At 40.1% G+C, this 16,641-nt stretch overlaps 1 protein-coding gene across 1 annotated transcript; it reads right to left on the reverse strand.

Moving 5' to 3' along the window:
- Positions 1 to 1,452: 1,452 nt before the first annotated feature.
- Positions 1,453 to 15,591, reverse strand: SERPINE3 (serpin family E member 3). Its single transcript, XM_060755029.2, has 9 exons — positions 15,334 to 15,591; positions 14,238 to 14,536; positions 12,113 to 12,346; positions 10,019 to 10,216; positions 7,046 to 7,244; positions 6,743 to 6,843; positions 4,918 to 5,004; positions 3,404 to 3,487; positions 1,453 to 1,653 (listed from the first exon to the last, which is right to left on the reverse strand). The coding sequence occupies exons 2-9, from the start codon at positions 14,500 to 14,502 to the stop codon at positions 1,610 to 1,612; spliced, it is 1,212 nt and encodes a 403-aa protein (XP_060611012.2). The 5' UTR covers positions 14,503 to 14,536; positions 15,334 to 15,591; the 3' UTR covers positions 1,453 to 1,609.
- Between the last annotated feature and the right edge of the window lie 1,050 nt (positions 15,592 to 16,641).

Raw genomic sequence — 16,641 nt, forward strand, 5'->3', positions numbered from 1 at the left:
TAGGAGTTCTCCATCTCTGGGCACCTTTACTCAGAAGCCCCCTTAACAAAAGATATCTTTGGTAATGTTGCTCCAGTTTTGCCCTAGACTAGGAACAGTCATTCTGCCTCTATGAACCCACTCAGGAAAATTTCCAATAAGATAAACATGCACAACAAAGTAAGTCATTTCTACCTCTCCATAGTGATAGCTGCAGCTTTGCATGTGTTCTAGGTATACAGTATTATGTCTCTTGGAATATATCCCAGCAATTTACTTTTCCAGCAACCTGATACTTTATCTAAGGAAACCCTCTGATGAAACAAAATTTCGTATAGGCTGAAATAGTAAATAGACCAAGCAGGGGTTTTTTTTTGTTTTTAAGTTAGGTACTGCGTCGATATTTGATATTCTGAATATGTTGGTTGGCTTCTTATCACATAATAATCATACCAACCCACATTCATCTCACTGAGCCATTGCTCAATGATGATGCCAGGAGCAATTATGGTATTTTTCAGAGGAAGAAGTAGCAAAGCCATCTGACTATCCCTTGGGAAAGAAAGTCCTATGAAACTCCTGGGATCACCATAAGTCGACAGGCGACTTGAACTCACACAAACACATAATCATTTCTGACTTATGGTGACCCTTAGATAAACGTAGCATGTGGTTTTCATGGTACAATTTGTTCAGAAGGGAGTTGCCTTTGCCTTCTTTTGAGGCTTAGAGAGTGTGACTAACCCAAGATCATTCCATGATCCCAGTGTCTCCTTTGTAGCATGCCAAGGAGATGCTATGCCAAGGAGAATTTCCAACTATATCTTGGTGGGGTTTTGAGTTGACATCTCAAAGTCAGAAGCAGGCATCCTGGGGATTTAGTGTCCCATTCTTTGGCCAATGACACTGGCCAACACACATTTGATACCCAAAATTTTAGACCTGCTTCTGGGTATATTCGACCGGCTGATTCCAAAAATGGTACCCTATCAGCTCTAGTTTTTGAGATACAAAATATATGCCATTTACCAGTAAATACCATATCTACGAAACTAGAGATGATGTGGTCTTGCCAGTGCAATTTTCCGAATCAGCACTCCAAATAACCCCAGGAACAAAGCTAAAAAACAAGACACCAAGAATGTTTTGTTGAGCTGTGTTATTTGTTGTAGAGAAGACCTTTCCAGCAAGGCTAAGAGGAAGATTTGTAAGAAGTGTTCCTCAGAAAATTCCTTCATCTTTTCAGCAATAGATATAAAAGCAGCTGGGAAGGGACCACTGATGGTGTCAAAAGAGCTAAGAGAAAGCGTTAAAAACCCATTTTCCCCTTCACTGCACCACTTCACTGAATGTATTGTCAGAAAATAAATCAATAAATGGAATAACAGGACTAGACAGCACGTATTGTTCTGTCTTAAGGCGTTTGTCCATAAAACGATAACTACTATGAACAAAACAAGGCCACCCTATGCATGGCAAAAAGCATTGTTTTTTTATTCACCGCCCTAAGACTTCCTCCACTCCTGGTTTCCTCTTGATGTTTACAAGACTGGAAATGTGCAATTTAAACAAAGCATTGACTGAATGATCTCGGAAAGCAGAAAGAGGTGAACATGAGGCTTTTGCACACTTATTCAGTAGGATTTGTAAGTCTTCCTATGAAGAGAATTGAACCTGTGAAGGAGAAAATAATACTTTATTTATTAAGTTTCCATTTAGAAATATGTTATCTCTAATCTAACAGGGCTTCTTTATACTTATTCAATGAATAAGCATTTGTGAGTGAACCAGGAGTCAAATTTAGGGCACATTAGCACCTAAACTTGGACCTTAGGAACTCTTTGTTTATGAGTTAGAACATAGTTATTTATGTAACAGAGGGCCCAACTACACAGCCATATAATCCAGAATATCAAGGCAGAATTACCCACAATCTTTGTTTTGAAATTGGTTATCTGAGTACATATTGCTATATATTCCAGTTCAAAGCAGAAAATGTGGGGTTTTATTCAGCTGTGTGGAAGGGACCAGAGTTAACAATAAAAAGAGACTCCTACAAGAGCAAGCAAGCAGTTTGGACAGGGCATTCAAAATAAGTTAGATATATTCCAGAATTATTGCCTCAAACAGTAATATTTTACTTATGGTAGCCCAATTTCTAAACAGGTAAAGAGAGGTGACTTATTTCTTCAGGGGCCCTGGTAGCACAATGAGTTAAACCCTTGTGCCAGCAGGACTGAAGTCTGACAGGTCAAAGGTTCGAATTCAGGGAGAGCGTGGATGAGCTCCCTCTGTCAGCTCTAGCTGCCCATGCAGGGACATGAGAGAAGCCTCCCACAAGGATGGTAAAACATATAAAAAAATCTGGGGGTCCCCTTGGCAATGTCCTTGCAGACGGCCAATTCTCTCACCCTAGAAGCGTCCTTGCAGATGGCCAGTTCTCTCACACCAGAAGCCACACCAAGTAGCTCCTCACACAGGGGGCGGGGGAGGAAGATAGGGACTGTACTCCTGGTTATTGGGCTCACAATACATTAGGCTGAAACTGCTTATCTGGAAAATATCAACCCTAGGTTTGAAGATTTTATATGAAAAGCCTGACATGTGGTCATAGGCACAGTGGTTTTGCAAGAATGCAATCTGTTACAGCTTTGAGTCGCTATATTGGGAGAAAGGCAGGATAAAAATAAAGTAAATAAAGCGTAAATTTTAAAAATGAATAAAATTACTTTCTTTTAATGTGAGAACATTGCCTATGAAAACTATACCAGACATGCTTCTGAATGACTTAAAATGGGTTAATCTATGTGTTAGTCTCCCTGTGTGCTTTGCTAGAGGCACTAAAAGCCATTCCTTGGTCATGGCAAGCAATTTTCCTTATCTACGTTCTCTGCATTTACAGTGCTTTATTTTAGAATTGGTCATTGGAAGGTAAAGTCAGGCTTAATTTCCAAGTTTAGTCATGCATGTCTCTGAGGAAAGAGGAAGGGAAAATAAATAGTAGGGAATATTTCCTTTTAACGTGTGTGGTTTGACCATCAGGGTTTTTTTTTCTAATAGCTTGAGTATGGTAACAAAATACATATCTGAATAAGTGTGACATTTTCTGTGTCAGCTCAATATGTATAAAATACTGTTTCTAGCAGCAGTATATAATGAAGCAAAAACAAGAGATTAAATACAGATTGGTTAAAATTGGAAAAATATAATTAAAACATTCAGTTTTACTGCTCACACTAAATCCTTATTTAAAAGGAAGAACAGGGTGCTTATCTATATCTTGATGTACAAAATGGTTAATGATGTACTTTCACTAGTTTTCTAAAATAATTTATTTTATAGGCCTTCAGCTATGTGGTATATTAAGTAACAGTTTACTATCATAATAGTGACATCTTACAGATACGTTTTAATTTTTGCTTACCTGTACTGGCTTGCCATAAGAGGAAATTAAAAGGTCTATCAGCTTTGAAAACGGGAGCCCGGGATCTTTTTAGCAACACCATTGCTGTATCATAAAAGAATCAGTGAATGGTTGGTTTCATTACTTCCTTTTGTTTAACACGCATATTATTTATTTATTTATTTATTTACTATATTTCTATACCACCCTTTTCAGCCCAAGGGCGACTCAGGGTGGTTTACAAAACCGGCATAATTTGATGCCACAATAATATAAACAATTAAAAGCATATAAACATCCATAAAATTCCATAAACAATAAAATCAATAAAACATAAATCCTCTGTATCTAATTTCCAGAATCTTTATCCGATTGCAATTGTCCAGCCATTCCGAGGTCAAGTAATTATTTACTACATTGCATTTGAGAAAGCCTGCTCACAAAGCCAGGTTTTGACTTTTTTTCGGAATGTTAGGAGAGTGGGAGCCAATCTAATATCTCTGGGGAGGGCATTCCATAGCCAAGGGGCTACCACTGAAAAGGCCCAATCTCTCGTCCCCGCCAAAAAGTGGGACAGAGAGCAGGGCCTCTCCAGAAGATCTTAAATTCCTGGATGGTTCATAAGGAGAGATACGTTCAGACAGATAAGCAGGGCCAGAACCGTTTAGGGCTTTTTAGGCTAAAGCCAGCACTTTGAATTGTGCTCAGTAGCAGACTGGCAGCCAGTGGAGCTAGCGCAACAAAGGAGTTGTGTGCTTGCCGCTCCTGTTAGCAACCTGGCTACCACCTGTTGGACCATTTGGAGCTTCCAAACAATCTTCAAAGGCAGCCCTACGTAGAGAGCGTTGCAGTAGTCTATATGGGATGTAACCAGAGTGTGTACTACCGTGGCCAAGTCAGACTTCCCAAGGTACGGGCACAGCTGGCGCACAAGTTTTAATTGTGCACCACACAATCAAAATTAATTACCATACACACAATCAAAATTAATTACCTGTCAAATATATATCCATCCCTCTTTCAGCAAGAACATTGTATGCAGTGCTATTGCAGGTTCACCTTTTAAATTCAGTGAAATCATAGCACCATTTAAATTGCAAAGATAACATATTTGCTTCTCTACCCAATGAAGATGTTTGTTTAGGAATAAACATTAACTTGCTTAAAAAGGGAACACACCCTAGGTCTGATGCTGGCAAAGGCTGAATAATTGTACATAAACACACTCACACACAAAGTGACAATATTAAAAACTCATTAGTAATCATGTACATGCCTAGCAAGGCTGGCACAATCAGGAGACCCAGTGAAGCAATTGGGTGGCAAAACATGGGGTAGTAAATGCACCCCTACTTCAATGCCTCCATTGTTACTCCAGGAAGGCTGTGCATTTTTTTATTATTATTTTTTGCAGAGCAGCCTCTGCAAAGAATCAGGTATGAGCAATGCAATGAAGTGTTTATGGATGAACACCATTTAAGCAATAAATCTGCTGTCATCCAGATTAAGGCACGAACAATCACTGTCTGATTTACCTGTAACACCCGAGGCTCTTGTGCCATCTTCTGTCACTTCAATCTTTGCTTTGTGGATGGCTTCTGAGATATAAAGGCTTCCTTGTTCTAGTAAACAAAACCAACAATAATAATTATTGCATTTGTCAGTGCAAGCTCAATACAGCTTCACCTAATAATTAGAGATTAGGGTGCATCATGTACAGATTAGGAGATGGAACCACAGAGAGTGTGAAAAGAGCAATGTATTTTTTTCACCGTTACCAGTTTTTGGAGCCTGGAATCTGTGCATTAGATTGCTCAGTCCAGTTGCCTGTTTCAATTTAGGAGAACCGGATAATACATTTTAATATTTTTCATGTTAGTGGTTTTAATATCATTAAATGTTTAATTATTTCTTTGTTTTGTATCAAAACCATTGCATACATTAGAATAAAACTGATAAAAATAGAAGGAGCACAAGTGGCTAAATATCTTTTGACCAAAAATGGGCAACAGCAATGGCATTGTCTGTACCCTTTAACAATTCTTCCTCTGTACATGAGGCAGGGCACAGTGGACAAGCATACAGATGCGGAGGAGTTGTCTGTTCTGCTCCACAGTCACACAAGGTGTGAGATTCTTTTAGGTAGTGCCATTTTGCCAGGTTGTCTTTTGATTGGCCCACTCAATTTGAGTCTGTTCAGGGACTTCCAAGTTGCCCATTCTTGGTTTGCCCCTGGAGGAAGACCCTCTTGAGGGGCCATCCAATTGAGGGACATGGAAAGAGCCTCCTTGAAGACTGAGTAAATACAGTTGAGAGTCCCCTGGGCAACTTCCTTGTAAACAGCTAATCTTTCCCAACCCAAAAGCATTGCTTTTAAACATTTTAATTGTTTAGTTTATATATTTATATATATTTGCATTGTTTTATTGCATCCCTGTACTGAGAGAAACGCGGGACAAAAATGAAGGAGGAAGAAGAATAAGGGGAGGAGGTGGCAGAAGAGGTAGAGAATAATGTAGTGTGGAAATTACAGGTTTTTTTCCTGGAATGTGTGAGACTGGGTTGTATTAAGGATCATTTTAAGAGTTATTTCCACAGGGGTGCATCCAGTATTGTGCAAATAGACTGCCAATGTTTTTCTTTCTGCTCTATCCCAATTCTGCTGCAGACAATTTCCTCAAAATCTGAGAGGATAAATGCAGGGAGCTAGAAAATGAGTGAAATATATCCCCCCAAGCAGTTTCTATTCTGCTGGTATTTACTCATCAATGAAGAAACATGTATCCTATGGCACACACAGGATACAATCTTTTTAAGCCACCATTTACATTATCTCAGACCATTGGGTGTAATGATGCCTGGGCTGTAATTAAAAACATCAAGAGGGCTGATATCATTAGACTCTGTCCTCCATTTCATTCATATATTTGTGACTAGTGCTGAGGACCGAGTCTCCATTCCCACTTATCACCTTATTACAAGAGATGTTTTGGGAACCCTTTGAGAACCTAATCCAGTGGTTCTGAACTGGTTGGTCCCCAGGTGTTTTGGCCTACAACTGCCAGAAATCCCACCCAGTTTACCAGCTGTTAGGATTTCTGGGAGTTGAAGGCCAAAATATCTGGGGACCCACAGGATGAGAACCACTGACCTAATCTAAGGGATGGCTGGGCAGTCTTTGACCCTTCTGAAATTTTGTGCCATTACTCTCAAATCCCTTGCCACTGGCCATGTTTGAAGGGGCTGGTGAGAATTATTGCCCAAAATATCTGGAAGTCTCAATGGTTCCTCACTTTTGACGTATTGGATCTGTTGCATTGAATACTTTGATCAAAAATATGAGACAAGCAGTAGACATACCTGAAATGCCTTTAAAATCTGCTTGAGTTGAATCAAACATGTCTGTGATTCCTAATGCCGGTAAAACTATCTTTAGGTCCAAGTGGTTTTGAATTCTGAATCTGAAAAGACATTAGATGGACATTTTAAACATTTAAGCCACTCACTACATTATTATTATCATGATGATTATTCACTATTATCTGCTTTGAAGTGGATTATATGGCAGTGTAGACTCAGATAATCCAGTTCAAAGCAGATAATATGGATTATCAGACTTAATATTCTGGATTATATGGCAGTGTAGGCCCATTAACTCTTTACCTTGGGAGAAAGATATCCATCTTTGTTCTTCTCAAGCTGTTGGACCACAACGGGAAGCTTTGAACTGAAAGATATGATTCAACTTCAGCTAGAGATGTCCTTCGACTGGATGGAAGCACCACAAACATACTGACAGTCTCCCCCAAATAGGGCAATTCAACCACGCTGATCCGTTCCAGAGAATCTATTAAGAATTCACCTGCAGGTTGGAAAAGAAATAGTGCAATTAGCTTTCAAGTATGCTGAATCTTATTTGAACACATTAGATTATGTAGAACGTTTTGAAGTAGGAATAATCCATTACATTTGTGTAGGAATTCAAAATATCCAAAGTATTTAGGGATTGAGAAGGGTGGGGTAAAAGTGTATGAAATAAAAAAAAAATAAATATTAAATAAATAAATAATATTTTATCTAATTGTAGGTTCTAGTCCTCACAACACTTCTCTGAATCAGGAGTTAGGGTTATGTGTTATTGAATTGCAACTCCCAGCATTTTTAGCACATTTATGAATGCTGGGAGATGCAGTTCAACAAAACTGAAAGGGTCACATAAGTCCCACCATCTTCTAAAGCATTAAGAGCTTTTCAAGGTATACTGCATAGCTGAGTATTGTGTCTGAGACTGAGTGGCTTCCTAAGGCCAATATAGCCTGCATTCTGGTGGTCCTAACTAAAAGAGACACATTGAATCAGTTGATGAGTTTGACAAAAGATATGTAGATGCTCTCTTAAATGCATGTTTCATTGGTACCATTTCAGTCACTGATTTTTGCAACACAAAACCAGTATAGATCAGGCATGGCCAAACTTCGGCCCTCCAGGTGTTTCGGACTTCAACTCCCACAATTCCTAACAGCCAGTAAGTTGGCTGGGATTTCTGGCACTTGAATCCCAAAACAACTGGAGGACCGAAGTCTGCCCATGGCTGGTACTGATGCTACAAGTATCTGGGCCTTGTCTCTTATTATTCTCCCTTATAAAGTCCATACTTGTACAAGTTTCAAATGAGATGCAATTATTCAGATGAATGCTTTACTATGGCTGTTTTCCCAAACTATGTGAGGACTGAACTGAAACAGTTCCCACGTGAGGACTGTGTAATCTTGAAACATGCATGCTAAAATTAGCCCTTGGCTTTCACTTTTAAAGTTCTAGTTTCCATTCTTTTTGGTAATCCATACAAGATTAAACATTTAAGAAGCTTGTACTTCCAAGTACATCCACCTCTGAAATTTTGAGGAGATATATTATTAGCTGACATTAATTCTTTGACATGCAAGCTGGTCAAACCAACTTGCTTTTTTGTCCTTGTTGTGCCAAATATTTGGTGCAAAACAAGAGATTTGTGGGGGAGAATATAACTTGCAATATTTTTTTAAAAAAACTCTAAAATCAAAACAGTAAATAAAGAACAGTCAGAAAACAAGGGAATTACAGACAGGGAACAATTAGGGCCAGCTAACACCTTCCAACAAAGGATTCCCCCAAGCAAGAAGAAGCCAGGCTTTGAAGATGCAAGGCTATTCAGTGTTAATTTTGATGACCAATTGCAACATTCACACTTGACTCTAACAGACAAAAGTTCTTTCTCCCACCTTGGACATTATTCCACAGATAAAAACTTCACTTGCCTAGTTTTCAACAGACCTCACAACCTCTGAGGATGCTTGACATAGATGTGGGTGAAACATCAGGAGAGAATGCTTCTGGAACATGGCCATACAGCCCGGAAAACTCACAGCAACCCAGTGATTCCAGCCATAAAAGCCTTTGATAATGCAATATGAAATATTTTTCCCCAAGCCTATTTTTTCATATTTATTTTCATTTATTTTAATGGCACATTTGTTTGACTTTCAAAGTTCTGGAGGCAATATGATCCAATCAATTGGAAAGCATGTTGCCAAAGGATGATGCCATATTCCCACAATATTAGCTGGCAATTCAGTATGAAAGCAACACTAAGCAACAACCATATAAACGTCAGACCTTTAAACAAAGAGGCAAACCAAGCTATTTCCCCAAAAGTTCCCATTGCATCAACTACAAGCTCAGTTGAGGAGAGGGAGTTTTCGTCTCCTCTCTCTTAAATCAAAACACAGCGGTCCCTTGGTATCTACTGGGACATGGTTCAGGGCAGCTAAATGGATACCAAAATACATGGGTGCTCGTCCTGTTATATACAATTGTACAATAGTGCATGAAAAATATCAAAGTGTGCTTTTGGGAGTTCAACAATTTTTTTTCAAACTGTGGATGGCTTTGTGGATATGAAGGGCTGACTGTACAAAGACACACAAATTTGCATGAACATTTCATTTATCCATCATTTGCATCAGTTATTCATCACCTTTCACTGTATGTTAATTTAAAAAGTTTTAATTAGCAGGCATACTTGATTTTAATGCTCTGGTTGGTTTAAAGTTCCACAATAGTGGAACTTCCCCTGAATTTGGCAGAGAACCATTCCTTGATGGTTCCTTTCTCTTGCAGCTTTCTTCTACATAGAAAATTCATATATAGGAACCAATTTGTCCAATAAAGTGGAGAATACATGACTTTCTAGTTCCTCTTGGACAACAAGCACTATCCTCGTTCATTACCAGTTTGGTTTGATGGGTATTGCAGTCCAATACTGCCATGTAGAATCTAGCAGTTCTATGTCATTGGGGCAGTGAAAGTATGTTTTAGACAAAACTATAAAGGTGCTCGCTAAGGTGCTGAAACTATTTTGGCATAAAATAATGGTTTTCAACCTGTGGGTCCCCAGGTGTTTGGACCTACAGCTCCCAGAAACCCCAGTTAGTTTACCAGCTGTTAGGATTTCTGGGAGTTGAAGGCCAAAAATCTGGGGACCCACAGGTTGAGAACCTAAACCTGGATTTATTGCCCTGCTGACATAGAAGCCACCGGCTGCACTGGCATCACCTGGGGAGGCCCACATTTTCCAGACAAAGCTGATATAATTACCGTAATTGACTTCTGCACAGAGATACAAGGTAGGCACTTTCAGAGTAATGCCTTCTGTAGTAGTAAAGGACAAGGACTGAGTATCTGTGAAGGTGAATTTCCGTTGCCAAGTGCTTTTGAAATACATGGTGCTCACCACTGCTACCTGGTTGAGGGGAGAGTCAATGTTCTGCAAGGACAGGCAGTTTTCTTCTCTGTCTACAAAAGAAAGAGACCCAAATAATGGAAGTTATTTGAATTTGAATGTAACACACTTATTCTTCTAGAATTAAACTGGTCCAGAATTAAAAATGACTTTTTAAGAAAGTCAATGAATTAACTCAATAGAGTTTGAGTTGGAATATTGACTGGCCCTCTTAACAGTCCATCTGGAAGCAACCTCGTTTATCAGGCATGTTTATTGTCACAACCGTAAGCTATCTGAATGCCTCTGATAATTCAAATAGGCCAACAGAAAGCAATTCCCATGGCAGCCTCCTGGCATCAGTAAAGCAGATCCACAAAGTCTGAAGATCACATCCAGCCCCAAAATCAAAATGATGTGGGTTCAGGAGCCCCTACCCTATAACACTTTAGGAAAGAGTTAAAAACTTGTTTTTTACAGCTGACATTTGATAATATTTAGACAGTAACCAGATTAATCATCTGAGCAACGGTGTTATGCCTCTGCTTATAGTCTGTCTGTGCAATCTTCTTGCAGCAGCTGAGAATATGATCTATTGTTTCATCTGCATCCTTGTAGAGTCTACATCTGGGACCTGTTGACGACTTTTCAATTCTGGCTTTGATGGCATTGGTTCGAATGGCTTGTTCTTGGGCTGCCAGAATCAGGCCCTCCGTCTCTTTTCCAAATTCTATTTGTGAGCCACAGCCATGTTTTTTCTTTGTCAATTTGGCTCTCAATTTTTGCCAGAAACTGTCCATGGAGTGCCTTTTTTTGCCAGTTTTCTCTTCTGCTCTGGATTGCGTTTTTATGGTATTCGCTGTTTGTCTTTTGCACTCGAAGCAGTTTACTACTATTGATTTCCCTCAATGTTGGTTCTTGACTGCTTTTCACATAATCTGCCACTGCATGTTTCTCTTCTTCTACCGCTTGTTTTACTTGCAGAAGCCCTCTGCCTCCTGATTTTCTGGGCACGTAAAGTCATCATCTTCTTCTTCTTCTTCTTCTTCTTATTATTATTATTAAATTATTATCATTTGATTATTATTTAATTATTTTATTTATATTATTTTATATTTTATATTATTTTAACTTTATTGCTCCAGCATGCAAACATTACAAGATGATGATGATGATGATGATCTCTTATTTATGTACTGCCTAAAGGGACTCAGGGTGGTTTACAGACAAAAGTAGCGAAGTGGCAAACATTCATTGCCAAAACAAACAAACAACAACAATAATCAACTGGAGCCACATCAGCCTGGAAGAGGGTGAGGCGAGGTCCTCCTGGGCTGTTGGTGCCATGGCTACCTGGAGGAGGCTGATGGTGGGTCCCTCCTGGGCCAATCCGAAATAATTGTAGTTATAAGGGATACTCCTTATTACATATCTTTTAACTGAAAAAAAAACAAGAACTAGACAAATGATTTTTCACTTGCAAAGCATGTGCTCTGTACCAATTAGCTGTGGGCCATTTCTTGGAAAGAGGTTTTTGAACTGAGATGAATAACTGCCAGTTAAAGGCTATTAAGCTCCTGGATATACTGGAACTATAATTCATCTCTCCATCCTTTACCTGTCATTTAGCATTACTCATACTATTCCATGTATTTTCATCACCAAGGCTAATCACTTTTAAATGTGCATGGCTCAAGTTTATTTATTTTTATTTATTTGCGGTTTTTTATACCGCCCTTCTCAACCCCAAAGGGGATTCAGGGTGGCTCACAGTGTTGGCAACAATTCAATGTAATCAATAAAAAAACCAGTACCAAAATTGACCCTCCTGTGATAAAACATTAAACATTATTACACACATCACATAAAATAACACCACATCACACAAAAAACATTATCTTATGCTGTACACATGGCTTTAAAAGTCTGTATAATCAAAGCACCAAATGTGGAACTTGTCTTCACTTTACCTCCAATATTTGTGGCGATCCATTCGTTTATCTGTGCCGCAGTCCTGTTGGGCTCGCTGAAGTTAGTTTGCTGCACAGCATTGTTTGCCCAAAATGCAGCATGTTGTACAAACTGAGGTAAAAGACGAATCCCAGCTTGGACAAAAAGGGCACAAGCCAACTGGGCCACAGGGCCTTGCTTGGAGTTGCTTACTTCTTTATAGACCTTGTGCAAGAATTCCCGCATGTCCTGATCTAAGAAAAAACAACAGTATTGGGATATATATATATATAGAGAGAGAGAGAGAGAGAGGGGGGGGGGATATATATATATATATATATATATATATATATGAAACAGAAAACACACACTGTGATTCCTTCCTACCTGAAAAAAGTTGTGTCCCCAAACCCTATTGACTGCCACCTCTATGAACTCTAGAGCAGTGGTTCTCAACCTGTGGGTCCCCAGATGTTTTGGCCTTCAACTCCCAGAAATCTTAACAGCTGGTAAACTGGCAGGGATTTCTGGGAGTTGAAGGCCAAAACACCTGGGGACCCACAAATTGAGAACCACTGGTCTAGAAGCTCATTTTAGAGGACTACTGTGATTGGACTTCCCCTCCTCCTTGCAGAACTTTGCCTTTAGTCCAAATTTTAAAGGAACTAGCAGACATATAACCTATTGTGGGCATAGGGTTCAGCACCTTGGATAGATCCTTTACTCGAGCTGCTATAAAGGCCTCCTCCTGATTTCTTTGGGTCTTGGCTCATATTGGTTCACTCTTCAGGTTCAAAGATCAATCAGTGATAAGAGGCTTGGAGGACACAACGTATGAGTAAGGGTTGAAGGAACCCATGTTCAGCTTGAGGAAGAGAGGACTGAGGAGCGACACAACTACATTCTTTAAATACCTCAAAGGCTGTCACAATGAGAAGGAAGCAAGACTGTTTCCTGAATCACATTATACGTTCAGTGTAAATCCACATAATGTTTGAACTACATTGAACTTAATTACATATATGGCAATATAGGTCCAGCCTAAGTCTAGGTGACAGGAGGGGAGATTTTGATTGAACATTAAAAGGAATTTGGAAGTTTGGAAATTAAATTGATGGGACCTCTTTTCTGGATGTCTGGACAACGACTTGTTGGCTATATTCTAGCTGGAGATCCTGCACTGAACAAGGGGCTGGACTGCATAGCCCACGAGACTCCTTCCAGCTCTATGACTCCTTCCTGTCGTTTATCTGAGATAGTTTTCTAATTCCTTCTTTCAAGACTCCTCAGCTTCTCTACAAACAGAAAGATTTAAATACACCAAAAAGTAGAGATTGTGATGGTGCATCATTATCTTAGGATATCCAGCTGTAGAGTAGTTTACTTGAGCAATGCAAACATCTCGTGATTAAGAACCAAAGTAAATAATAAAACAGGCAAGCTTTCCCCCAGATTCCTCTATATCGGGGGTCCCCAAACTAAGTCCCACAGGTCGGATGTGTCCTTTCAGGGTCATTTAACTTTAAACTTAAAGTCACTGTAAGGCTAACATGACTTGAAGGCACCCAACAACAACAATCCTAATTAACTAGATCAGCCAAAAGCAAGTACTTCCCACTGAAGTACTGGTAAGTTTATGTTGGTGAAAAATGTTATCCATTTTAAATATAGTATTGTTCTTTCATGATTTTTTTTTTTTGCTAGAGCAGTACCTATTGATCAACTCACATTTGCATGTTTTTGAACTGCTAGGTTTGCAGAAGCTGAGGCTAACAGTGAGAGCTCACCCCGCTCCCTGGATTCAAGTCACCAACTTTTTGATCAGCAAGTTCAGCAGCTCAGCGGTTTAACCCACTGCACCACCAGGCACATTATAACATTATTTGTCATAATGAAGTTCAATATTTAAAAATCAAACATTTAGATTTTGAGATTTCTAAGTTTTGAAAAGAGGCACTATGTTGGATATGGATGAAAAATAACATCCATCAATTGTACCGATAGCACTTGAATCAAGTATAAGAAGAGATTATTATGTTAGACCCAGCAAACATAGTCTTTGCCTCAGAAACCCCTATGAAATTCATGAGGTCACCGTAAGTGGAGAGGGAACTTGAAGGAACACACATACACACTGTCTCTTACCACGAGTGTTGTATCCCAGTGCTCGCTTCAGCTGGGCAAAGGTGTTCCCTTGCGCACCAAACTGCAGAAGTCCCAGTGAAAGCGAAATGCTTGCTGGAGAAATAACAAGGTTAGTTCCGTTATCAAGCTCTGCCAAGCGTTGGTAAAGGCTGAGGGCAAACTCAGTATTCAGGTTCTTTGGGTCATTGTAGTGGTGGTCACAGCTTCCAACATTCAAAGACCAAAGTGACAGAAGGAGGAGGATCGTGTCAGAGGCAGGCAGCATGAAGGCAGGAGGTTGTGTTGCTAGAGGATGACACCTGCAACCAGCAAAAAAGATACTGAGGCAAATAAAAACAGAACCATCTTCTGATCTAACAAAAAGTCTTTCTTCCTCACAATCTCGCACACAGAGAGAATTTCCCAGCACACCCACCTATTGAGACCATGCATTCTAGAAAACTTGGAATTGGTTTTTTTTTTTTTTGTTGTGTCAGGAGCGACTTGAGAAACTGCAAGTGGCTTCTGGTGTGACAGAATTGGCCATCTGCAAGGACGTTGCCCAGGGGATGCCTGGATGTTTTTGATGTTTTACCATCCTTGTGGGAGGCTTCTCTCATGTCCCCATATGGGGAGCTGGAGCTGATAGAGGGAGCTCATCCACGCTCTCCCCGGATTCAAACCTGCGACCTGTCGGTCTTCAGTCCTGCCGGCACAGGGGATTAACCAACTGCGCCACCAGGAGCTTCTTTGCAATCGATAATCTAGTGTTTTCTATCCACATACTAGTATGGTCCCAGAAAAATGGAACGCAAACGTTTGAAAAACCAGTTCTATTTTTGGAACACAAATACAAAAGCATTAAAGATATAAAACCCAAGCCCCTTAACTTACTTCTCAGTTCTACAGGCAGCAGGGTTACTGCCAATGCAAAATAGTTTAAAATCTTCTCAGTCAAAAGAACAAACTTTTCTCACCAATCAGATAAGACAGCCCCCTAGACACCTGAAACACATGCTTTCTGAAATGAATTGCTTCACTTCAGAATTTTTGGTAAGTGTCTACCATCTGTGTCTGTTTCTGTACAGAGCAAAATAAACTCCTCTAGTTTACTTACTGGGTAAGCTGGGTTGGGTTGGATGTTGTGCCAGAGTCCTGAAAGGTCTGCTTTTGGTCTGTCCCGTTCTATAATATATAATGAAGTGGGGTCTTAGTCATAAGACCACAGTGAAAGGGATAGTCCGTGATCATGGTCCCTCGTCGGCGATGTCTGTACCACCCTGTCCAAATTCCTGTGGGCTCTATAGGGAGTCAGGCAACAAGGCATGTTACTACTCCAGCAAATCCCAAGCATGGAACACAAAGGTACTGATGGAGAAAGAGTACAAGCACAGTGCAAGCCTCAATAGGCAGGCGTGTGACCTCCTTCAGTTCACCTACTGGCATCACTTTCCTCCTCCTCCTCCAATCCCCTCCCCACCCCCCAACCCTTGGTCGGTGTACTCTTTTCAAAACATTCCATAGATTTCTAAGTTGCTAGTGAAAGGAAGGAAAGAAATGGGAAATTATGCCTGATACGTACTAGGTACAAAACCTATATGAATGGAGTGAAGGGGACAGAGAAGCTACTGCTGCTGTAGATACAATTAGTTCCATGATCCATCACTATAATGCTTATTTTTAGTGTTGCCATGCAGAATTAGGGAATACCTAAAAAGAAAGGCAATCTACCAAAGATGTTACAGCTCCGGGTAGTCTTGGATGACACACACACTTCCTTGATGCATTTCAAATAAGCTTCAGAGCAGTATAGAGAGTTGAGACTGCTATGGTCGCCTTAGTGGATGGTCTCCACTAGTCCTGGATGGCTTTTGATCCCATCAACCATGGTATCCTTCTGAAGTGCCTGGGGGGTGGGTGAGTGGGTGGGTGGGTTGGGAATCAGAGGCACTGTGTTGCAATGCTTCCAGTCGTACTTTTCAGGCAGGTTCCAGATGGTGATGCTTGGGGATATCTGCTCCTCAAAAATAAAAGCAGCTATCTCCAATGCTTTTTAACATTCACATGAAATTGCTGGGAGAGATAATCTGGAGGCATGGGACGAGGTGTTATCTCTATGCTGATGACATCCAAATATATTTCTCCATGTCTTCAAAAATAGTCTCGGCTAAGGACAGTGTGTCTTCTCTGAATGAATGACTGAAGAAGGTAATGGGCTGGATGAAGAAAACCAAACTGAAATTGAATCCAGACAAGAAAGAAGTGATTGCCATCAAGGGTCCTAACCTAAAGATGAAGGCAAGTCAACCAGTTCTGAATGGTAAGTCAACCAGTTCTCCCCTTGAAAGACTATGTTTGCAGTTTGGGAGTGCTCATGGGTCCATGTCTCCAAATGTTATTCCAGGCAGATGTGACAGGGATAGAA

This window comes from Anolis sagrei, chromosome 1 (assembly GCF_037176765.1).
Source record: "Anolis sagrei isolate rAnoSag1 chromosome 1, rAnoSag1.mat, whole genome shotgun sequence".
Classification (NCBI taxonomy): domain Eukaryota; kingdom Metazoa; phylum Chordata; class Lepidosauria; order Squamata; family Dactyloidae; genus Anolis; species Anolis sagrei.